This window comes from Gekko japonicus, unplaced genomic scaffold (assembly GCF_001447785.1).
Source record: "Gekko japonicus isolate JY-2015 unplaced genomic scaffold, Gekko_japonicus_V1.1 scaffold1603, whole genome shotgun sequence".
NCBI lineage: Eukaryota > Metazoa > Chordata > Lepidosauria > Squamata > Gekkonidae > Gekko > Gekko japonicus.
In genome coordinates, this window is record NW_015176021.1 from 78,093 (window position 1) to 103,550 (window position 25,458).

General features: G+C 46.6%; 1 protein-coding gene across 1 annotated transcript in view; it reads right to left on the reverse strand.

Annotated features, from left to right (window-relative positions):
• The window catches only part of LOC107123342 (EH domain-containing protein 4), a 51,908-nt gene that overhangs the window by 1,035 nt on the left and 25,415 nt on the right, over nt 1–25,458 (reverse strand). Inside the window, exons 3-5 of the mRNA XM_015426583.1 lie at nt 18,150–18,247; nt 15,313–15,725; nt 7,766–7,930 (exon numbers count right to left, since the gene is read on the reverse strand). Coding sequence (XP_015282069.1) covers nt 7,766–7,930; nt 15,313–15,725; nt 18,150–18,247 — 676 coding nt within the window. The remainder of the gene's footprint in view (nt 1–7,765; nt 7,931–15,312; nt 15,726–18,149; nt 18,248–25,458) is intronic.

A 25,458-nucleotide genomic window follows, 5' to 3' on the forward strand; every position in this document is an offset into this window, starting at 1 on the left:
AGGCCTGAGCGGCTGCAGACACCCGGGCCTCGCTTCCCCCCCCCCCGCCCAGCTCCGAAGTTATTAGCCACAAGGTATGGATAGGGGCTCTGGGGCAAGTGATGCTCTGTCTTCTTGGTGCTTTGGGGGGGGGGGGTCAACAGTGGGAGGACTTCTAATGTCCCGGCCCGACTGGTGGACCTCCTGATGGCACCTGGTATTTCTGGCCACTGTGTGACACAGAGTGCTGAACTGGACTGGATGGGCCTTTGGCCTGATCCAACATTGGCGTCTCTTATGTTCTTATGGTCAAACCATTCCTCGATAAAACCGCTGTTCTTTGCCACGGCTGAACAAGATGACATCAGAACGAAATGTTAAATAAAGGCCTCAGGATAAAGAAAAAGTGGGCTGCACCCAGCAATGTGCCAGCGGAACAAAAAGGGGGAAAAAATGCCAGGTGATACAGACGACTGATTTATTATACAAAGTCCCTACAGGTTTCGCCGTGCAGGCTTTGTCAGAGGGAATCGATAAAACCAAGTTTTGCAAGTAATATTTACAAGTTCCTTTTTTCAGTAACAGTTCAAAATAACCAGAAACCTATTTTGTTCTTTATTAAATAAATCAATTTTTATTTAAGCTTATTCCAGCAATCAGTACAGTCAGGGCTATTTTTGGGCAGGAACGCACAGGAACGGAGTTCCGGCTGGCTTTAGAGCTGGCCACGCCCACTGCAGCCAAAACCTCTGTATGCATGGCTACAAAGGTAAGGCCTGGAGAGTGGAAACCCCCCCCCCCGCCCCTTTAAATGCCTCCCCATGCCTTCCCTGGCCTGCCCAAGGGCCGGCTTGCCGTTGGCCTGTCCAAGTGCCGGCTTGCCTGGTATCCCCGCAGCCGCAGGGCGCTTGGGCAAGCCAAGGGAAGCATGGGGTGTGGCCTAATATGCCAATGAGCTGCACCATCAGGGGTGTGGCCTAATATTCTAACGGGTTTCTGCTGTTGGGTGTGGCCTATTATGCTAATGAGTTCCTGCTGGGCTTTTTCTACAAAAAAAAGCCCTGAGTACAGTTCTTCCTCAGGGCCACATAGTCCTCTGAAGTGCCCGGACCCTCGGTCATTCTACCAGCAGAGAGAGAGAGAGTTGGAATTTTTAATTCCTGGTGGCAGCAGCAATCTACCAAGTTTAGGTAAACAAAGTGTGTTTAAAGGTAAAACCGTCTCCCCAATAAGCAAGAACGTCACAGACCCCTTGATAAAAATCACTCCAGAATTATTAAAAATAGTATTAAAAAGATAGGATCAAAAGTATTTCCCAAAAATAGATACATATTGGTTAATATACCATATGAGATAAACAAACTACACACTGGCCATGAAGCAAGACAATGTAAAACAGGTTGCTTACCTGTAACTGATGATCTTCGAGTGGTCATCTGTGCATTCACACCTCTGGGATATCGTGCGCCTGCACCGACCCCGATCGGTATTGGAGACAGCTCAAGGGATTTTTGCGCCTGCTCCCTGGGCACGACTATTCCACCAGTTCCTTCTGACCGCTGCCCTCAGTCACAAAGTAAAAGGAGAGGACCGAAAGCAGAGGGGAAGGAGGGCGGGTGGTGTGAATGCACAGAGGACCACTCGAAGATCAGTTACAGGTAAGATCAGTTACAGGTAAGCAACCTGTTTATCTTCTTCGTGGTCTCTGTGCATCACACCTCTGGGAGACTAAAAAGCAATAACTACCTACCTGTCAGCTATGCTGCCATGGGGGTTGGGGAGTTCAGTCTGTGTCGTATTAATTGCTCTTGCATTCCTATCCCTGTTGTTCTGCCTTTGCTGAAACGCTTATCTCTACAGATGTGCTGGAGGAGGATGTATAGTCTAGAAGTCTCCTACGTACCGTGAGAGACTCTTGTTTCTCAGCTTTCATCACCTAACGGTTTTCTAACTTCACCCGCGCGCAGGAGGGTACCTAATTGGCCCATGCCATGGGGTGTGTGTGCATACGTGTCAGCAAGCTGCCATTCTGTTTTCTGTGACCTCTGTGTACATATCCTTTCCCTATTACACCCGGTCTGGCTTCTATCATCCTGTTCCTGCTTTGGAATGCAAAAGATAACTGCTGGAGGTTGTGTGGGGGAGAAGATGCTGTAATGCTTGCCTATTGATTTTCCCAGGACTACTGCACCTGTGTTTTGTCTGATGTTCTGCCTGGTTCTCATGTACTGGGCGCGCAACCGTTTCCTTAGCCCGCCAGCGGGAAAGATATTCATTGGATCTGTATCTGTTTGAAGTTCCTTTATTATGCTTGAACTAACTGTGTATCCCCAGTTCTAACAAAGAACGTGTTTGAGTATGTCTTCAACGCTTTGAAATAAATTTTGCTTTTCTTTAAAACGTGGATTTATTCTCGATGCTTGGGGATCCAACAATACGAATACCCTATATCCCAATCGGTTCTGTTGGTTGCCGCCATTCTTAACAGTGCCTATGTTACTGCATCTATAGCTTTGCAATAAAAGTATAACCATTCCTAAATGCGTGTACTTCGTTGCTAGCTGTGGGTTCTGACACTACCTGGAGGAGGGAGCTGAAGGTCCTAAACATGCGCCACCTGCAACACAGCCCGTCCCACCGCCATACGCTGATGAAGACGAACGTCCAGGGCGTACTGCTTCACAAACGTGTGAGGAGTAGCCCAGGTCGCTGCATTGCAGATGTCACCAAGCAACGCACCTCGCAGGAAGGCCGTGGATGTTGCAATCGCCCGGGTGGAGTGTGCTCGTGGCAGACCGGGGAGTGGTTTCTTGGCGAGCAAGTCACCGAGCTTGATCGTCTCCACGATCCATTTGGATAGACCCTGAGAGGACAGCTTCCTTCCCTGCGTAGGTAACGCATGGGAAACAAAAAGGGCCGGGTTCTGTCCAGGTAGAAGAGCAAAGCTCTCTTTATGTCTAGGGTGTGCAAACAACGTTCCTCATCATTCTGAGGTGTTGGGAAAAACACAATGTCCGCTTGCATATGGAACTCTGAGACTATCTTTGGCAAAAAAAAAAAAGAGACATCTGGGGCCAAAGTAACACCATCGTGATGAAAATTCAGGTAAGGAGAGTTTCCAAGTCTATATATTTTTATTGTAGAGAGCTGTTTATTGTCTTCTTTGTAAATCAGTGAAGCCAGCCAGGATGGAATTGCACATATAAGGTTTGCTTCTTCTTCTGGGTTTTCCTCGAACCCTCTTAGTTTCAGGTGGTGTTTTCGTGCCTCAGTTTCCAGGACCGATACTCGTCCTTTCATATAAAGTTGTTCTTTTTGTATTTCTTGATTTTTGGCTTGTATAGTGGAGCCCAAGGAACAGGCTGTTTCAGCAATTGCTTTAGTTGTTTCTAAAGCAATTGTTAGTTGGTTCATCTGCTCCGTTAAAGGTTGTAAGGCTGTGTCAATTTTTGAGTTAAATTTATCCAAAACCGAGTTTTCAAAGGCTTGGAAAGAGTTTTTTAAGGTTGCCTGGAGCATTTTCAACGTTACCAGTTCTTCCTGTGGGTCTCTCTTTTTATTTTTATCGTCGGCGGCCATTTTGAAATGTGTTTGGTTGCACGACGGAGCTTAAAAGTTTGGCTTTTTAAACGCTTATCCACTCATCCTTATAAGCGCCACCAAGTCCGGAGTGCTCGTCAGTTCGATATTTATTGCGGGGGTTCGTTATTTTGTGATTTTAAGCCATTCGCATGGGAAATCGGGTGGGGTGGAAACGGAGCGTCGGATTTAGCGTCCATGCAGTAGCGCTCCGACGCCACGCCCCCCCAGATAAGGAGAGTTACACCGAAGCGCTGACAACTCACTCACCCTCCTGGCCGAAGTAATAGCTACCAGGAAGGCAGTCTTCCAGGAAAGGAGTTGCAAACTACAGGTAGGCATAGGTTCGAAGGGCCTTCCCATCAACTTGGCGAGGATCAGGGGGAGGTCCCAAGCCAGCAGAGGGCCCCGGGATGGAGGGAAGAGGTGGCTAAGCCCCTTCAGGAACTGTTTCGTTTGCGGGTGCGAGAAAACAGAGTGTCCGTTTACCTCAGGGTGATTGGCCGAAATGGCTGCTAAATACACCCGCAGCGAGGAACAACTGAGGCCTAAATCTAAACGTGATAACAAAAACCCAAAGATCGTCATAAGGTCAGTGGGAGGAGGGGGTAGCTCCGACGACTGGAGGAAAGTTAGGAAGGTCTTTCATTTCCCAGCATAGGAAGCCCTAGTGGAAGGCTTACGACAATTCAGCAGAACATGGTGTACTCTATCCCTGAGTGTGGCTAAGGGATCTCCCATGCCGTAAGCTTCAGGTGCGGAACGTCGTGATGCAGCACTTGGTTCTCCTGAGCTAGGAGAACATCTGTCACCGGCGGGAAATGAACAAAGGAGCCCTTGGAAATGTGGAAATGTACCTCACCCGGGGGAACTGCGATCCCCCCCGAAATGACCTCTGGATCTAGGAAAGGTCACACTGTTTTGATACACCAAACCAGGGCTCTTTTTGTAGAAAAAGCCCAGCAGGAACTCATCAGCGTAATAGACCACACCCAACAGCAGAAACTCATTAGCATATTAGGCCACACCCCCTGACAGCACAGCTCATTGGCATATTAGGCCACACCCCCATGTTACCAGAAGTGTAGTCGTCCAGCCACACCCACCTTTTGCTTCTTATTCTGTTTATCCTGTTTGTTGTCAAACCGGGCCAGAGCTTTTTTTGTAGCAGGAACTCCTTTGCATGTTAGGCCACACACCCCTAATGTAGCCAATCCTAATGAATTTCTGCTGTTGGGTGTGGCCTATTATGCTAATGAGTTCCTGCTGGGCGTGGCCAACTCAGGAGCCAGCCGGAACTCCGTTCCTGTGTGTTCCTGCCCAAAAATAGCCCTGGTCCCATCCAATGTTCCCTCTAAACTGCAAGGTCTTGTGAGCAAAAAATTTTCTTTGTGAGCTACTGGCATTAAAGTTGTGAGCGAGCAATTTGGCTACTGTATAAATTAGTTTGCTCTGGAGCCCTCCTTCCTGAGCCAAGGCAAAAATATGTGAGCCAGAGGCTAAAAAACTGTGAGCTAGCTCACACTAACTCAGCTTAGAGGGAACATTGGTCCCATCCGCTGTCTTCATCCCATGCAGAGTAGTGCTTTCCTTGGTGGATCACGTGCAGTTTCCCTGAGGGGAGCCATCCGTCCCTCCGATTTGCCTCCTGGAGTTTCATCATTGTGCTCCCGAGTTGCCTTCTAATTTGTATGGCCCCTTTTGGAATGTCCATAAAGATCTGAATATACTTGCCATCCATTTGCAGAGCTTATTTATTTTTTGCTGCAGCAATGAGTTCCCCCCCCGTGTATTAACGTCTGGTATTGTAAGAATAAACGTCCCTTGGATATTTCCTCTTGCTGGCTTGAACAGGCCCAGCTCTATAAGCATTAGTGATGGTATTAGAAAAATTATCTTCCAATTCCAGGGCTTTTGTGATCCACTGTGTCATAAACGGGATTAAGTCCATCTGTTTTTCAGCATCTTCATTTATTCCCCTGAATTTCGAATTTGGCAATCTAGCTTCCGTTTCTATAGTTAATACTCGTTCCTGCAGACTCCTGTTTTCCCTTCTCAGTGCCTTAGTCTCATCTTGGAGCTTAAGGCTTATGTCCAGGGCTCTAGTCGGGGGGGAGCTCTCAGGTACGGAGCTCCGGAAGAGAACCTCTAGGGGGCGGGGCGGTCACGTGGTGAAGCCCCGCCCCCTTCTTTACCCCGCCCTCTGCTTCGATCCTCATTCCGTTTGGGAATGAGGATGAAGCAGGAGGGTAAGTAGCCGGGCCTTCTGACACACTTCCGGTGATGTCAGGGGGTGTGGCCTTCTGTCACTTCCGGTGATGTCAGGGGGCATGGCATATGCAAATAAGTTATGCTAATGAGTTATGCTAATGAGCTCCGGCAGCTCTTTTTCTACAACAAGACCCCTGCTTATGTCCATAGCTTTATCTGCTTTCTGGGCAGTGATAGCCAGGGTATATTTTATATCGTCCAGCGTGGTAGATAGGGAAGCCATTTTCTCATGAAGCCCTTTTCCCATGGATTTAAGGACATCAAGAAGGTCACTACCTCCCAAGGCCTCTAAATCAGCGTTCCTCCTCGTCGCCGCCATTTTGTTTTCATTGTGCTGACTCACCTCCGTTCGCTGGCCCGAGACCGAGAAATCTTCCGCTATTTTAGCCGGCTTTTCTGGTGCTTTAATTCTTTCCCCGTCGCTCTTCCCCATCGCCGCTTGGCGATTAACTGTTTTAGTGCTGTTTTGGGGGAGGAAGGGCAGGATCGGGGGAGAGCAAAAGACTCAGGCGTCTGCCATTTTCAGCTGCGGCGCCACGCCCCCCATAAGAAGTAGTGACCAGAACATTCACCTAGTGTCGGAACTGTCCACAGCAATTAAATTCTTTTACAGAACTATTTCTCTGCCGAATGTAGACGAGAAAATTTTTGCCACAAGAATGGCAGAAAGATTAAGAAAATGCATACTGAGCCTGCATCGCAGGGAGGGTGTGGTTTAAATATGATTGTTGCATGTGCCCGCCCCCTGGGCTCTCTACTGCCGGAGCGCCGCTCCTGTGCGCTCCTGCGGGAAATGACCCCTGGTGGAAACACTAAATCGATGTGGATAGAGTTGCCACGCTGGTATGACTGCAGGACAGAAGGGTGCACCCCAGTCGAACAGTGGAGTAACCAGGTATAACAGACAGGATCCAGGGACTTCATGTTAGGGAAACTCTTACTGGGCTGGCCTCAGCACAGCTTTTCCATGGGCACAGCTTTTCCATGGGTACAGGGACTTCCACCCGTGGAATGCAACCTTCTCAGCTTCCCCTTCTTGTGGCAGTCTGGAATACCCCATGAAATCCCATTCTGTGTGTGGGGGTGTTTCCTCTCTCCCCAAAGAGCAGGATTTCAGGAGGAATTAAGAAGAGAAGAAGAAATTGGATTTATACCCCACCCAAGGGAGTCTCAGAGCAGCTTACAAACTCCTTTCCCTTCCCCTCCTCACAACAGACACCCTGGTCGGCGGGACTGAGAGAGCTCTTTCCAGAACTGTCCTTGAGAGAACAGCTCTGGCAGAACTACGGCTTGCCCAAGGCCATCCAGCCAGGTGCAAGTGGAGGAGTGGGGAATCAAACCCGGTTCTCCCACATTAGAGTCCGCGCACTTCACCACGACACCGAACTGGCTCTCACCTGCAGAGCACCTGCAGGAAGCGGGACCCAAGACCGTCTCACTCCAAGGGTGGAAGTACTTTCACCTGTGAAAACGCTATGCTGGATCCAACTCACTGGGGTGTACTTTCCATACAATATTCTTTCTCAGGGAGTAAAGACGTTCGTGTACCGTGTTTCCCCGAAAATAAGACACTGTCTTATATTTATTTTTTCTCAAGAAGACACACTAGGGCTTATACCACAAATGCATAGAAATCCTGCTAGGGCTTATTTTTTGGGTAGGTCTTATTTTCGGGGAAACAGGGTAATACATAACGTATAGGCAGAGCTAGCAGGAACTCATTAGCATAGTAAGCCACACCCAACAGCAGAAACTCATCAGCATATTAGGCCACACCCCTGACAGCACAGCTCATTAGGCCACACCCCCATGCCTTCCCTTGGCTTGCTCGGGCGCCCCGCGGCTGAGGGGAGCCTGAGGAAGCCGGCCCTTGGACAGGCTGGGGAAGGCATGGGGAGGCATATTTTGTAGAACAAATTCTTCCGAGGTACTGTACCTGCATTTTCTTGACTTCTGGGAAGTCCCCCGGGGAGATCTGGTGTTCCCGTTGCAACTGACGATATATCTCAGGGAGGCTGTTGATCAGTTCTCTTTTCTTACTTTCTTTTCCAAATACTGCAGGCATTTCCTTCTTTAGATGGCTGATGATATAAGCATGTACCTGAGTCAGAAGAATGGCAACGTTTAGAGTGGTTTCCCCCTTCCAAAAGACAAAAGGTTCAAGAGGCAACTGTTTATTTATATTGTTTGGAACAGATAAAATACACCAATGTTAAGAAAGAGCTATGCTTCCCGTCTGATTATACAGCCTGCTTTGGATGTGGAAAGAAAGCTAACATAAGAACATAAGAGACGCCAATGTTGGATCAGGCCAAAGGCCCATCTAGTCCAACACTCTGTCACACAGTGGCCAAAAATACCAGGTGCCATCAGGAGGTCCACCAGTGGGGCCAGGACATTAGAAGCCCTCCCACTGTTGGCCCCCCCCAAGCACCAAGAAGACAGAGCATCCCTTGCCCCAGAGCCCCTATCTATACCTTGTGGCTAATAGCCACTGATGGACCTCTGCTCCATATGCCTATCTAATTCCCTTTTGAAGCCGTCCATGCTTGTAGCCGCCACCACTTTGATAAACTAGTTTGATAAACTCTCAGAGGACAAGAACTGAGAATGTGACACTGTTACTCAAGGAAAGGGAAATAAAAGTTCGAATTGTACAACAAGATTCAAGAATAAGAAAATGGCCTCTTCCTATACACAGTGGGGGGGGGGGACCCAGGGATGTTCCAGAAGAAGAAGAAGAAGAGGAGGAGGAGGAGGGGGAGGAGGGGATTGGATTTATACCCTGCCCTTCAGTACCTAAAGGAGTCTCAGAGCGGCTTACAAACTCCTTTCCCTCCCCCTCCCCACAACAGACATCCTGTGAGGCGGGTGGGGCTGAGAGAGCTCTGACAGAAACTGCTCTTTTTCAAGGACAGCTATGACAGAACTATGGATTGCCTAAGATCATCCAGCCGCTGCGAGTGGACGAGTGAGGAATCAAACCCGGTTCTCCCAGATTAGAGTCCACGCACTTAACCACTACACCAAACTGGCTCACTTTACAGAATTCCGTGCAAATATTTGGTAAATAATAATGAGGAAAGTTGAGCCTTCTTGAGGGAAAGCATATTTCTGCTTAAATTCCATAATGCAATTTCAAGAAAGCAAAGTATACAATCCCACAAGCTCTGAGAGGGTCAGGTAACACAATAGCTTTGGACGGAATAGAACTAGGAATGTGTGTCATATACAGGAAAGGGATTCACAGTTTCTAAATTTAAACTGCCGTGAAGAGGTGTTAGGGAATGTCGGCTCACACTGCAATTACAGCATTCCTTGCGTGTCACTAGGAAGTGTGATTGCGTGTCATTAGGAAGTGTGAGCCGATCAGTTCTGGAAAGGGATTAATTTCTTAAGGGAAACGTAAACATTTGTCACTGACTGTATTTAACTCGAGTTGTATTATCGCAATGCATTGTTTTTAATATATCAGTTATCACCTCATCCAACAGATTTCCGCAACTATGGCTGTAGTCCTCAACCGGCTTTCCTTCCAACACCATCCAACACCACCCCCACCACCCCCGAGCAAATGGCCAAATTAAAAGATGCTTCCTCTGATCTTTCCCCAACTTTTTGCCAGGAACAGACCCAAACTAATACAGAAATAAAAGAATGAATGTGATTTGCATGGTATTCAAATTAACATGTCCAGATCTAGGAAAGGTCACACTATTTTGATACACCAACCAGGGCTCTTTTTGTAGCAAAGCCCAGCAGGAACTCATTAGCGTAATAGACCACACCCAACAACAGAAACCCATTAGCATATTAGGCCACACCCCTGATAACACAGCTCATTAGCATACTAGGCCGCACCCCCGTTACCAGAAGTGTAGTCATCCAGCCACACCCACCTTTTGCTTCTTATTCTGTTTATCCTGTTTGTTGTGAAACTCCAGGGCTTTTTTTGTAGCAGGAACTCCTTTGCATGTTAGGCCACACACCCCTAATGTAGCCAATCCGAATGAGTTTCTGCTGTTGGGTGTGGCCTATTATGCTAATGAGTTCCTGCTGGGCGTGGCCAACTCGGGAGCCAGCCGGAACTCCGTTCCTGCCCAAAAATAGGCCTGCACCAAACACATTTTCACTCTTTCTGGGGTTTGGGTTTTTTTTGGTATTTTTTCTGTGTGTGTGTGTGTGCACCCGGAAGTCATGGAGACCTCTGGTGACTGACCCCTACTGGGGGCCTGGAGGATATTCAGAGAGGTGGCTGAATAGGGCCGGCTCCCAGCTCCCAACTGCTGGTACTCCAAGGAGGTCCTCCCATCCAAGTACTTGCCAGAGTCAACCCTGCTTAGCTTCCGAGATCTGGCTTGTCTGGGCTATCCAGTTCAGGGCCCACATTTTCCCTCTTGTAACGCCTGTTCTAGAAGGAAGGGCGATGAAAAACTCCTTCCATTCCAACAGCCATCACCTTTTTGGATATCTTCGGTGGCCAGCCACTGTGTAGAAGAGAAAAAGGGAATATGGCCTCTCCCATTGACTGTTTTGACACATGAGTATTTTGGAATTGTTTTGTTAGCCAATGTGAGTTCTCTTGAAAAAAAAAAGTGGACTATAGACGGAGAAATAAAAGTTTAGTGTATCAATTTCAAGATGGTTATAAAAGATCATTTGATTTGACAGAGGTCCCGATCAGACGGGTTTTTAGATCTGCTTGTGCCCAGCAGATTTAAAGGTCACGACCAGACAGCAACATCTGGGAAATGTGCCTGTTCTGTGAGCATCCCGTTTTGCCACGCTTCGGAGCCGTACTTAAAAGTTACTAGTTAAAATCTGGAGTTTTCGCTTCCCGACGGGCCATTTTTTTTTTTAAATTCGACTTATTATACCATCCCGAGCGGGCGCAATTTTAAAAAATTCTTAGCGATATGTGCATAAACGTGTAAACACGTGACAGCCGCAGAGCTTTGCTCAAACGTTCCGAACAATTTCATGTTTCTAAATGGACCGTGAATTTTATGAACTGCATTAATTAGAAAGGTACCTAGAGAGAGGTACCACTGGCGGTGCTTTAATCATTTAACTCCGCGCATGCGCGGAAAAGCAAGTACACGTTGAGGCGCGAATGCGCATGCACAAACAGAATTTTAAAAAACAAAAACAACCCGACCGCGCGGCTCCTTCAGGTGGATGCCACCTAGACAATCCACCGCGGAGTACGCGTGTGGTAAGAGGAGCTGTCTGGTCATGCAAAACCAGATTAAAAAGATCAGGATCAAATCATAGCCGAGCCAATTGTGGTATTAGCTGCCCGTCTGAACGCACCCAGAGAAAGGAAATAGATACTCAACTATTAAGACACGCTAGTCTTAATACTGCCTCATTTGCATGACATACAACACAGGTTGCTCTCTGAAGTTCTCATGAGTACAGACCTACATGTTCTGTTCTCACAATATAGAAAGGCTCAGGGGTCATTTCCTGCAGGAGCGCACAGGAGCGGAGCTCCGGCAGTAAAGAGCCGAGGGGGCGGGCACATGCAACAAGCCCCACCCCCTGCTCCCAGCAGCCCTCAGGCAGAGCAAGAAGCAGCCAGGTAAGTTGCAGAGCTCCCATCCGGGGCCCCAGTCCAAAACAGTCCAGTGGCACCCTTAAGACCAAGTTCTATTCAGGTACAAGCCCTCTGCAAGGACAGATCTGCACACACACACCCCCCCCCAATAGCTAGCAAAACAAAAAAGTCCAGTGGAGCCTGAGCGGTGGGTGTTGCCTTCTGACACACTTCCGGTGATGTCAGGGGTTGTGGCATATGCAAATAAGTTATGCTAATGAGTTATGCTAATGAGCTCCTGCCCCTCTTTTTCTACGAAATGACCCCTGGAAAGGCTTAATAATGATTTATCCCTTAGGATGCATTTGCTAGTCAGATTAAGGGCTATCTACAATGTCAACCTTTGACGTGTTTGCACAGTAACTCCAGGCGACTGGTGGGGGATTTACCAGCAGGGTGGGAGGCCTACTCTGGCGTTTCAGCCGTATTGCCGGCAGTGTGGCAAGATCACTCCCCGCATGCTGGCAACACTCTGGTATCTGGGCAAAAACTCTATGGTAGAAGCTGTTTTTACCATAGAGTTTTCCCCCCAAATACCCTGTTTTCCCGAAAATAAGACCTACCCAAAAAATAAGCCCTAGCAGGATTTCTATGCATTTGTGGTATAAGCCCTACCCCGATAATAAGACCTAGTGATGAGAGTTATGACGATGTTCCAGAAGAAGATGACTTAACTGTATTTGAATAAATGTAGATTGTTGCATTATACTTAATAAAAATAAGACATCCCCTGAAAATAAGCCCTAGTGTGTCTTCTTGAGAGAACATAAATATAAGACAGTGTCTTATTTTTGGGAAAACACGGTGCCAGAGCATTGCCACATTGCTAGCAGCACAATGACATCACTTCCAGTGCCGCCAGAACTGATGTCACCACACTGCTGGCTTAGGGCTCTTTCTTGCTTCTGGTCAGTCTCTCTGCTGGCGGGGTGTGTGGCTTGGGGCGGGGGGATCCCACAGCAGCCCTAAGCAACTTTCTGTAAATCATCTATACAACAAAATCTTCAGATTTTGACAAACAAAACTGAAAGCTATCATTTATCTTTTTACATTACATATTTACGGATAGTGCATATCAGCCTCTGGTGCGGGAGAAGACTCTTGAGAGTCCCTTGGACTGCAAGAAGAACAAATCAGTCAATCCTAAAAGAAATCAACCCTGACTGTTCCCTGGAAGGCCAGATCCTGAAGCTGAAGCTCAAATACTTTGGCCACCAAATGAGAAGGGAGCTCTCACTGGAGAAGACCCTGATGCTGGGAAAGACTGAAGGTCAAAGAAGAAGGGGACGGCAAAGGATGAGATGGTTGGACAGTGTCATCGATGCAACGAACATGAAGTTGAGCAAACTCCAGAGGACGGCGGAAGACAGGAAGGCCTGGCAGGATCTGGTCCATGGGGTCGCGAAGAGTTGGACTCGACTGTGCGACTGAACAACAAATATCAGCCTCTGCTGGAAGGGCATACTTTTATGGAAGGCACACAAGTATCAAATGCCAACGGTTTGGACAGATAAGAATGTTTTTAACCTCCAAAGTATTAAAATATCCATGGAGCTGAAGCAACACCAGAAGGCTCTGATAAGGCCTTGCAGTTGACAGGAAGCTGGTGTTTCTGGTGTTTACTCTACCCTGGTAGGGACTTCAAGAACAATTTAGGTAGGAAGAGAAACCAGTACAGAACAAGAAAACTATAGAGACGTTTTGCCTTTCTGAAACAGGACCACAGTGACGTACAAGAAATATTCTCTTTGGCTGATAGGCATTTTAAGCTCTCTCAGCACTAGAACGAGTTTGGTGTAGTGGTCAAGTGCGTGGACTCTAATCTGGGAGAACCGGGTTTGATTCCCCACTCGCAGCTGCTGGATGACCTTGGGCAAGCCATAGTTCTGTCAGAGCTGTTCTCTCAAGGGCATTCCTTGAAAGAGCTCTCTCAGCCCCACCTCCCTCACAGGGTGTCTGTTGTGGGGAGGGGAAGGGAAAGGAGTTTGTAAGCCGCTCTGAGACACCTTCGGGTAGTGAAGGGCGGGGTATAAATCCAATCTCCTCCTCCCCCTCTTCTCCTCTTCTTCTTCTTGAACTATTGTCTGAGAGCAATAAATTGCTTGCAGTCATTTGGTCATCCTACTTCAAAGGGAATCTCAGGCTGTGGTTACTCGGCACGGTAATTGCGCCTTGTTTCCGCTTTAATTTAAACAGGAATATTTTGCTGCGGGGTCGGATGTCTACAGAGCCATCCCCCTTACCAGCTGCTGGTCGTCCCCCTCCCCCTCGTCCCCATCTGGTGGTGGTGGCAGCTGCCCCTTACCGGCCGCAGGGCTGTCCTTGCTATTGGCCCAGTTGCCGCCGGCCTGGCGTGCCTTCTCCCGGCATTTCTGGGCGGCCAGCAGGAAGGCAGTACTTGGTCCACTGCTTTTTAACCTGTTCATTAATGATTTGGAGTCGGGAGTAAGCAGTGAAGTGGCTAAATTTGCAGATGACACGAAATTGTTCAAGGTGGCGAAAACCAGGGAGGATTGTGAGTCACTCCAAAGGGATCTGTCGAGGATGGGAGAGTGGGCATCAACATGGCAAATGGGGTTCAGTGTGGCCAAGTGCAAGGTGATGCACATTGGAGCCAAAAATCCTAAATATAAATACACATTGATGGGGTCCGAACTGGCAGACTGACCAAGAGGGAGATCTTGGAGTCGTAGTAGATAACTCACTGAAAATGTCGAGACAGTGTGCGACTGCAATAAGAAAGGCCATCACTATGGTTGTGCTCTGACATAGACCACGCACGCGGTTGGGTCTGCAAGTGGACATGCGAACGGCCTAAGATTCGCCCCTCAAGACAATAGACCGCATGGATCCTAAAACGCACCTATCGGGCAGTCAGGATCCAAGAGTTAACCTATGGGAATTGGGGTGCACTGTAAATAATCCTATCACGGGTGTGGGTGTGTGCTTGGGTGTGGTTTAGAATGGGGATTTAAGCAGGCCTCCGGTCCTGCTCTTGTCTGTATCCGAGCTGAGTTACAATAAACTCATGAGCTGATTTCACTGCCTCGTGTCCAAACCCAGTACTTTATAACTATGCTGGGGATTATTAGGAAGGGAATTGAAAACAAATCAGCCAGTATCATAATGCCCCTGTATAAATCAATGGTGCAACCTCATTTGGAGTACTGTGTGCAGTTCTGGTCATCGCACCCCAAAAAGGATATTATAGCTTTGGAAAAAGTGCAGAAAAGGGCAACTCGGATGATAAAAGGGTTGGAACACTTTCCCTATGAGGAAAGGTTAAAGCGCTTAGGGCTCTTTAGCTTGGAGAAAAGACGACTGAGGGGTGACATGATCGAGGTTTATAAGATTATGCATGGGAAAGAGCAGGTAAAGAAAGAGGTACTTTTCTCCCTTTCTCACAATACAAGAGGGAATTAGATAAACACATGGAGCAGAGGTCCATCAGTGGCTATTAGCCACAAGGTATAGATAGGAACTCTCAGTCTGGGGCAAGTGATGCACTGTATTCTTCCTCTGCTCCATATGCTTATCTAATTCCCTCTTGAAGCCGTCCATGCTTGTAGCCGCCACCACCTCCTGTGGCAGTGAATTCCATGTGTTCATCACTCTTTGGGTGAAGAAGTACTCCCTTTTATCCGTTCTAACCCAACTGCTCAGCAATTTCATTGAGTGCCCATGAGTTCCTGTATTTTTTTTTACTGTGGATTGTTCAGTGAGCTGCAAGGTTTCTGCTCTCCCCATCAAATAAAACATCACTGTTATACTGCCAAGTAAATCTATTTGATAAATTGTCTATTTTTGGATAGAAGGTGGGGGGAAAAAAATAAAGGCAGAAAGTTAATTCCATCCAGAAGCTGTGTTTTAATTCCAAGGTTTACCTTTGCGAGTCGCGACCTCTTGATAAGGTCATTGAGTTTCCTCACAGTCGCCTTTTGAGGTAGGCCCTGAATGTCCCGGAATAGATCCTGTGCTTCTACCTCAAACAGCTTCCTGTTTTCTGTATTCTGCAGGGGCTGAGCCCAGAAGGAGCCAATGTAGACCCTCAGGACTTCTGGAGTGTTGATCACTTTTCCCAAGGACCACATGAGTGCACCATAGACCCGCATTAACTGCTGGGTGTCCACTTGATCGGCCTTGTTCAATACCACTCGGATCTTGTCATCCTGGCCCCGGAATGATTTGATCGCTTCTGAGAACTCATCAGAAATATCGAGTTTATGAGCGTCAAATAAGAGGATAATACGATCCACTCTTTCGGCAAACCATTGCAGGACCTGACAGAAGTCATAGCCTGAAAGACAATAAACAAAAACGAGGTTATCAGATAGGACCTTGTTAGAACTCTTCGGCAACCACCGAAGTCCTCTGGAAAGAAACTGAACATAACCTTGCAGGGCTTGACAGAACAAGATGTTCAGACACTCCTCATGTTATCAGTAGGGAAGATGAGGGCAATAATGACTCATACAAGCAGACTGACGTCCAGTTAATACCACTGGAGTCTTGTCCATTCTGTATTGCTTCTAATGAAGAGAAGGGTTATTATTCTGATATACATGATAACAGTTTAGAATGCTGGGAATACAATCTCGAAATATCAGGAGTGTCATATGAAGCAGTCCTATTTTAAGTTCTAATCTGGGAAAGCCAGGTTTGATTCCCCACTCCTCCACTTGCACCTGGCTGGATGATCTTGGGCAAGCCGTAGTTCTGATAAGAGCTGTCCTTGAAAAAGAGCAGTTTCTGTCAAGAGCTCTCTCAGCCCCGCCTACCTCACAGGGGGTGTCTGTTGTGGGGAGGGGAAGGGAAAGGAGATTGTCAGCCGATCTGAGACACCTTTGGGTAGTGAAGGGCAGGGTATAAATCCAATCTCTTCTTCTTCTTTTACCTCACAGGGTGTCTGTTGTGGGGAGGGGAAGGGAAAGGGGATTGTAAGCCGCTCTGAGACTCCTTTGGGTAGTGAAGGGCGGGGTAGAAATCCAATCTCTTCTTCTTCTTCAATCACTGGTCTACCTAGTTTAGTATTCTGGATTTTCAGTAGCTCTCTAAAATCTCAGGAATTCACTGCCACAGGAAGTGGTGGGTGCTACAAGCATGGACGGCTTCAAAAAGGAATTAGATAAGCATATGGAGCAGAGGTCCATCAGTGGCTATTAGCCACAAGGTATAGCTAGGGGCTCTGGGGCAAGTGATGCTCTGTCTTCTTGGTGCTTGGGGGGGGGTCAACAGTGGGAGGGCTTCTAATGTCCTGGCCCCACTGCTGGACCTCCTGATGGCACTGGTATTTATGGCCACTGTGTGACACAGAGTGTTGGACTGGATGGGCCTTTGGCCTGATCCAACATTGGCGTCTCTTATGTTCTTATGTTCTTATGTTCCCAGTTCTGCTACATGATATCCTTTTAATTGGAGATAGGATGGACGAACCTGAATTTCTGCATACAAAGCAAGTACTCCAACTATAGCCTCTACCTATAAAGTAAGCATTAAGCAAAGCAAAAAGCAGAAGCAGATCACTGAGAGTAACTTTTGGACTGACATATTTAAATCACAAAATGGAGAACCAGATCACAACCAACTTTTAGCTGATAACTGTCATCTAATTTTGTATTCCGTTTCTTGCACCGTAAGGAACAAGGCCTACGGAGCCAAGAGCGGGGAATTCACTCTGTTATATTTTCAGATCACTGTGTAATAAACTAAATCAACTAGTGAAATAGTCTCCAACAGAGAACGGAAAAGCAGAGTAGTTTTCATCCACACTCTGGGTGCGTTCAGACGGGCTGTTTAGTCCGCTTTCGGCCCGCCTCAGACACTCAACACACAGTGGCCAAAAACACCAGGTGCCATCAGGAGGTCCAGCAGTGGGGCCAGGACACTAGAAGCCCTCCCACTGTTGCCCCCCCCGGCACCATAAGAACATAAGAGAAGCCAATGTTGGATCGGGCCAATGGCCCATCCAGTCCAACACTCTTTGGGTGAAGAAGTACTCCCTTTTATCTGTTCTAACACAGTGGCCAAAAACACCAGGTGCCATCAGGAGGTCCAGCAGTGGGGCCAGGACATTAGAAGCCCTCCCACTGTTGACCCCCCCCCAAGCACCAAGAAGACAGAGCATCACTTGCCCCAGAGCCCCTAGCTATACCTTGTGGCTAATAGCCACTGATGGACCTCTGCTCCATATGCTTATCTAATTCCCTTTTGAAGCCATCCATGCTTGTAGCACCCACCACTTCCTGTGGCAGTGAATTCCAAGTGTTAATCACTCTTTGGGTGAAGAAGGACGTCCTTCTGTCACACAGTGGCCAAAAGTACCAGGTGCCATCAGGAGGTCCACCAGTGGGGCCAGGACACTAGGAGCCCTCACACTGTTGCCCCCCAACCACCAAGCACCAAGAATACAGAGCATCACTCGCCCCAGACTGAGAGTTCCTATCTATGCCTTAGGGCTAATAGCCACTGATGGACCTCTGCTCCATAGGCTTATCTAATTCCCTCTTGAAGCAGTTCATGCTTGTAGCCGCCACCATAAAAGGCCGATGACCCTTGCTCCAAGACGGAGGCTTAAACTACAGTAAACAGAGGCTCCAGGAGTGTGGCCGGACTGTGCTGTCACCAAGCCACAAGATCAAACCCTCAAGAGATTAGCCGGATTAGTCTCTAAAACAAAAACAGGTCACCAGTCCGGCAGTTGTGTTTGCACACCGCAGCTCACCTCTACTGATCCGCTGTTTTTCTCCCGAAAGGATGCCAGGGCTGTCTATGATACTGATGCTCTTGAGAACCTGATTGGGTAACTGAGCACACATGAACCTGCAAAGAGAAGAGAGGGGGGGGAAATTAAGACTTTTTCCAGGACAGAATTAGGCAGATGACGCCAAGCTGATCATAGTCCAAGTTTTCTGCTCTTTATAACTCTCTGGACTAGAATCGGCATTCGTAATGCCATTTTCACAACAACAATTTCAAGAATTTGTTTTTTGTAACCAGCATCAGTATCAAATTCATAATTATTGAGTATATTTTATTATTCTGAATAAAAGCATTGTATTGAATCCCATGATCCATGGGCAGAAAGATCACAGGATCTCCCTTCGCCCCCAGAGCCATTTCTGATCCCAGGAATGTTCTTGGGGTTGAGGGACTCACATGTATAGACGGCCGCACAGATCATAGTGGGGAGAGGGAAAAGAATGAAACCACCTCTTCCTTCTCTTCGGGGAGTGCACCTCGGCTTTTGGGGTAGTGGTTAAGTGCGCGGACTCTAATCTGGGAGAACCGGGTTTGATTCCCCACTCCTCCACTTGCACCTGCTGATGTGACCTTGGGTCAGTCACAAGCTCTGGCACAGCTGTCCTTGAAAAAGAGCAGTTTGTGTCAAGAGTTCTCTCAGCCCCACCTACCTCACAGGGGTGTCTGTTGTGGGGAGGGGAAGGGAAAGGAGTTTGTAAGCCACTCTGAGACTCCAAGTGAAGGGCGGGGTATAAATCCAATCTCTTCTTCTTCTTCTTATGCAGCACACACGTCAATAGCCTCCTGTTGGAAGGACCCTAACCCGCCCACGCTCCACCTGTGGTACCACAAGTTATGGGACCAGTTCCTCATGGACTGTGGAACCAACAAAATAAACAATGTCTCACAAAAACCTATCAGCACCACATACATGACGAAATGGGACCCTATCCTTGAATACCTGACCACAGAGGAATTTATTCCTCCCCTGTGGACGCAATTTCAAAAATGGCTATAAATTTTATACAAGGGTTTGTTTCTCCTAGATCAAAATATGATTGACTGTATCATCTTGTAATTTCATAAAATTATCTATATGCCTTTATCGTTTACTGTCTGTATATTTAATTCTTAGACAATCTGGATATCTAAGAGAAATTGTATAGAAAGAAATTTTTGACCTAGGTAGACGCTTTGTGTTACATGAAACAGTTACGAAGTCATAGTATGAAATGCAATTTTCGAAATGCACAATGTTTTAACTACTCTAATCTTGTTAAACTTTACAGTTTCACAGTTTTTTCTGTTTTCAATGTTGTTCTGTATTTCTAAATAAAATCAAATTATAAATAAATAAATAAATATAAAAGAGCTGTTCTTGAAAAAGAGCAGTTTCTGTCAAGAGCTCCCACAGCCCCACCCGCCTCACAGGGTGTCTGTTGTGGGGAGGGGAAGGGAAAGGAGATTGTAAACTGCTCTGAGATTCCTTGGGGCAGTGAAAGGCGGGGTAGAAATCCAATCTCCTCCTCCTCCTCCTCCTCCTCTTCTGCTTGAGGCAGAAATTGCAATCTTTAAGCCTTTGCTTTAAAAATGCATGACTATCTATTTAACAATATCCAAATCAGTCAACTCATCAAATCTTTTTAGAATAGTCAAATGATCAGCCCATCGAGTTCCTTGGTCTTATTTTTGTTTTTGTCACAGAGCTCTCTCAAAACTGGCTTAAAATCGACCCAATGTATAAAGAAAAACCGTACGTCAAAATAAAATGCAGTTCTTAAAACTCTACACATGTACGTGATTGATCAGGAGGGTAAAAAAACAAATATTTCTTAACAAATGGCTGAGGTATAATGAGAAAGTGCCTATGTGGAAGAAATGTGGTTGCGTACATTCATCCATGTGGAAACCAAATTGCCTTAGGCCCAAGAGATTCTACTTGATAATCGTTATTTAATCTGCATATGACAACCAAGGTCTACTTGGCTGTATGCCAACTACATCATTTCCTACACAACAGGGATCTACTCACAATTATCTATGCCTTAGTGACATCCAGATTCGATTACTGTAACACACTCTAAATGAGGCTTCTGTGGTGGAACCCCGTATTTCCCCAACTGCCTGGCAGATTTTCCCTGCCAAAACTTCGGTTCCCAACAGTGACTGAGTTGCCTTACAGTAGTGTGTATACCCTCTCTTTCTCTTTTATATAAACTTGAAACTAGGGCTGCTAAGCCGCGGCGGGGGATCCGCATGTCTTCACAGGATCCCTGCAGCAGGGGACAGTGATATGTGTTGCACCGCCGTCGCCAGGATGTGACGCTACGTGTCGCTCTGGCAACGGGGCTGTTTGGAGTCCCGTTGCCAGAGCGATGCATAGCGTCACATCCTGGTGACGGCGGTACAACGCGTATCGCTGTCCCCCACGGCAGGGATCCTGTGAAGACGTGCGGATCCCCCGCCGCGGCTTGGCAGGAAAGATACGAACTGTCCTGTTTTATAAACCCCTGTGAAATGGCACTTGAGGCAAATTAATTTTCAAAAACAGAATAAAGATTTTAATAAACAGGCAGGGAATACATGTATATTAGAAGTAGTCAAGGTTTTGAAACTGCTGAGGTAAAAACTTTCTAATATATACAGAGTTTGATTTTTAGAACATTCAAGAGAGTGTATTTGTAGTTTTGTTTCAAGGTTTTCTAATTCTTTCTTTGAGAGGTACTTTGGTCCCGTTCACACGGAGCATTTGCCGTGCTAAAGATACGGATGATAGGTGGATTTTCCGGGCGTGATCACACCACAACATCTGGGAAGCGTAGTGCACCCGTGGCTAACCCGTGGCTTCTTGCCGAAGATACGGAGTAAAAAAACTAGTACATATGATGTGCTAGTTTCCGGAAAGTGCGGGGCAAGGGCAGGCATCTGATCGCGTTTCCGCGGAATCCCGTGGCATCCGGCGACCGCCCATGTCCTGTCGCAAACCAGATGTTTGGGTTTTTTAAAGTCTCCACAGGATGCACACAAACGCCCACCTGCACATGCGCACACTGTGTTGAGGGCAAAAAATTTCCATTTGCCATGGAAGTGGCGCCTAGCGATTGCCAGTGTGATCGCGCCGTGCTGCTTCTTTGCCACGCTGCAGGACAGCCGTGTGATCGGCACCTAACGGCATATCCACGGGACCTCCACGGGACATGTGATCGGGCTGCCACGCGTTACTTTGCTCCGGGGCAAACAGCCACGCGTCCCCCCTGCATTTTCCGGCCCGTGTGACTGGGACCTTTGTTTAGTATATTTCAGCACTAACACAGTTCTTATTAACATTTCTTCTGGAGGACAGCATTTGCTTAAAGTTTCTAGATTTCTTCCTTCAGAGTTATAGGTTTTCCTTGATATTACAGCTTTTCATTAACTCCTGAGGGTGTCTAAGCTTCTCCCCTTTGTCACAGACCCGGGTTCTCTTCCCAACCCCTTTCACTGGCAGGAAGTTATTCTCCTTGTCCCTACAAAGCAATAACTCCTTTTACTATTTGGCTTGTATGGGAGTTCTCTCTAACTACCCAGACCTTCTGCCAAATCCTTCTCCAGTATCCTTTGTCTGTATAAGGCTGTTCTATAGCTTTCCTGACTGAGAATCTAGACTCTCCCTCAGAGCAGTTTTAATATATTTAAGACAATGGGGGTTTCTCTTCTTCTCTCTGTAGAGATACTTTCCTGACTATTGCCTGTCAGAAAACACTGCCTCCCAAATGTCTCTTCCTTCAGAAGCCAAACTTTCTGGCTACTGATCCAGATATTAGTTTTCAAACAAAGACCAAACGCTGAAAGACCAAACACCAAAAGACCTATTTCCCCTCTAGATCAGCTGTTTTATTTCCTCTCTCAGCTGATGCTGGCCAATGAGAAAGTGAGTAGAGCAGCCAATCACGTAAGCTCTTCTCTCCAGGGAAGATTAACTCATGAACTCCCTGACTCTCTGACACAAGCAGCATTTTTAAAAGCCTGCTTTTCTCTGCAAATCCATCACACTTCCTCTAAAGATCACTCGGAAACTGTGACTGTTCCAGAATGTGGATGGGAGGATGCTGCTGAGGGTAGCCCGCTAAGACCATCTGACCAAAGTTCATCTGTACTGGCTCCCAGTTAAATTTCCAGGCTTAATTCAAATGGTGGTTTTAGACCCTGACCTTCTTTGCTTATCCTGTACACAGGTGGCACTTATAGAATGTTCTCTGGTTTCCCCTACTGTCTGAAGTACAGTGGATCGTTACAACACAGGTCCTTTTCTATTGCAGCAACAAAGAATTAGCAGTGTTCCTTACCCCTTTCAAAGGGTATAACTATTTAGGATGGCCCTGTTAAGAGTACGCTTCCAAAAGGCTTGTTGAAATGGTGCTGGTGTTGTCTACATTTATTTGTCTGATGGCCTTGTCTGTGTTTTTCGTTTGATCGGTTTAGTGCATTGTTATATCTCAGTTTGGTGAGACATCCCATTAATCCTTTTTGAGAGAAGGCAGAGGGAGGTTTTAAGTTGACAGTACTTTGTTGGTATAAAAGTTAAGGGATCCCCCCCCTCTGAAAATAAATATGTTTTTATTGACTAAGAAGCAGACTTAGGTTTCCCTTGCTCGAAAGCCAGTTGAATCAGACTCTAGGGTTGCGGTGCTCGTCTCCGTTTCAAAGCCAAAGAGCCAGCGCTGTCCGAAGACGTTTCCGTGGTCATGTGGCCGGCATGACTAAACGCCAAGGCGCACGGAACGCTGCTACCTTCCCACCGAAGGTATTTATCTATTTATCTTCTTGCAATTTCTTGCTTTTGAACTGCTAGGTTGGCAGGCGCTGGAACCAGAGATGGGAGCTCACTCCGTCATGCGGCACTCGGGTCTCGAACTGCTGAACTCCCGACCTTCCAGCCTGCAGTTCAGCATCTTAACCACTTGAGCCACCGCAGCTCCAAGAAGCAGATTTAGTTGGGCTTTAATGAAGTTTATTATCATTTTTAATATTGTTTCCCCCATTTTTTAATTTATTTCTGCTCCTTTGGCTCCAGTCTCTTTGTAATTTGTAAACTGGTGAAACCTCAGGCAACGTTTCACGGGGGAAAAATGCATTTAAAATATTTTAGGAGCCTAGCATTTTTTTTTGTTCACGTACACTCACATCATCTTATTTTTTTATTTTTTTTTGTAAGACATTTGACTCATGGAATACTAACGATTAGAGAACTCTGTGTCAGGAGAAGACTGGGGCCTTTATTCCAGCTAGACAAGGACACAATGTTTAACATTTTCCGGAAGTCAAGTGACATAGAAGCAGTAGCAGGTTTTACAGGAAAAACAACAACTGCAGTTATATATGGAGATGGCACTAGGCCTTATGAAAGAGCTGACTGAAGGCAAGGTCTGAGAATGATCAGAAAAAGAGAGGGAAAGAACATCTTACAAGCAGTTTAAATATACACTGTTTGTCGCCTGTAGCCCAGAATTGTGGTGGTGGTGGAGGAGGAGGAGAGCAAAGACACAGTCGTAAGTATTATCTCCATGACTGTACTAGGAAACAAGCACAACCATATCAGAACTCGCATTCCACAAACTCTTTCCAGGCTGATAAGTGTCCCTGTGGAACGAACAATTGTTCCCAAAGAATCTGATGAGAAAAGAAGTAACACAGGTTAGGGTTTGAAGTCTGTTCTCTGGGGGGGGGGGGGGGGGGGAAACCGGGGGGGGGGGACAAAAGTCCGTATGGTCAAAAGTCCGTATGGTCAACAAAAGTCCGTATGGTCAAAGCAATGGCATTCCCAGTAGTATTGTATGACTGCGAGAGTTGGACTATAAAGAAGGCCGAGCGCCGAAGAATAGATGTTTTTGAATTATGGTGCTGGAGAAGACTCTTGAGAGTCCCTTGGACTGCAAGGAGATCGAATCAGTCAATCCTAAAGGAAATCGACTCTGACTGTTCGCTGGAAGGCCTGATACTGAAGCTGAAGTTCAAATACTTTGGCAACCAAATGAGAAGGGAGCCCTCACTGGAGAAGACCCTGATGCTGGGAAAGACTGAAGGTCAAAGAAGAAGGGGACGGCAAAGGATGAGATAGTTAGACAGTGTTATCGAGGCAACGAACATGAAATTGTGCAAACTCCAGAGCACGGCGGAAGACAGGAGGGCCTGGCGTGATGTGGTCCATGGGGTCGCGAAGAGTTGGACTCGACCCTGCGACTGAACAACAACAACGACAATGTTGTTTTCGTTGTGGACTATGTTTTAAACAATATTTTTTAATTGGAAACTGCTCTGAGTGATAGGGAAAAGACAGTGTATAAATACTTTTTAAACAAACACCTCTCATGTTTTCCTTGCTCATCAAATGTTGGTGGAAACGAGCAGCACACGATGAACTCACCAACCTGCCAAGTCCTTTAGATGACCCAGTAATATAAACACAACAAAGGATAATAAGGACGTTGAATAGCAAATTATAGCTTATAGGACAGTGGGAACATCTTGTTAGCAGCTGATGAATTAAGATCTAGGCTGAGTTTGTTTCTCCTCTTTAAAGCAGGTATATAAGCTTAGGTGAGGCCAGAGGTGTGCGCCTTTTGGCAAAAAAACCAAAGGGCTTTTGGCCTTGGCTCACAGCTCATGGCCATCCCAGAGGATTCAGGACCAGCCCAGGATGTTGTTAGCGTACTTCCCCCTCCCCCACATACTGAAATTCCGTCTCTTTAAACTGTATTTATATAAACTGTATTCTGGTAAGCTACTCTGGTCGCCATTGGGAAAGAAAATGCCTAAATCAATAAGGCAATGGAACCAGAAACAGCAGAACTTACAGAGAGTTTCCATTTAACTTAAATATGTTTTAAATCATGAATTCTTACAGGAGCACCACTAGACATAAGTGGATGAGGACAGGTAGAAGTGGGGTGGGTGGCGTGCTTGCTTACAGGGGAAACGGTTTTACCTTTAAACACTCTCTGAATGCATAAACTTGGTAGTTTTCTGCTGCCACCAGGAATTAAAAATTCCAAATCTCTCTCTTTCGGTAGTATGACCCAGAGTCTGGGCACGTCAGAGGACTATGTGGCCCTGAGGAAGAACTGTACTGATTTCTGAGATACGTTTAAACAAAAATTGATTTATTTAATAAAGAACAAAATAGGTTCCTGGTTATCTTGAACAGTTGCTGAAGAAAGGAACTTGTAAATATAACTGGCAAAGCTTGGTGCTACAAACAGTCTCTCAAACTCCAAACTCCACTCTGACAGGCTTATACATTTATACTCTCTCAT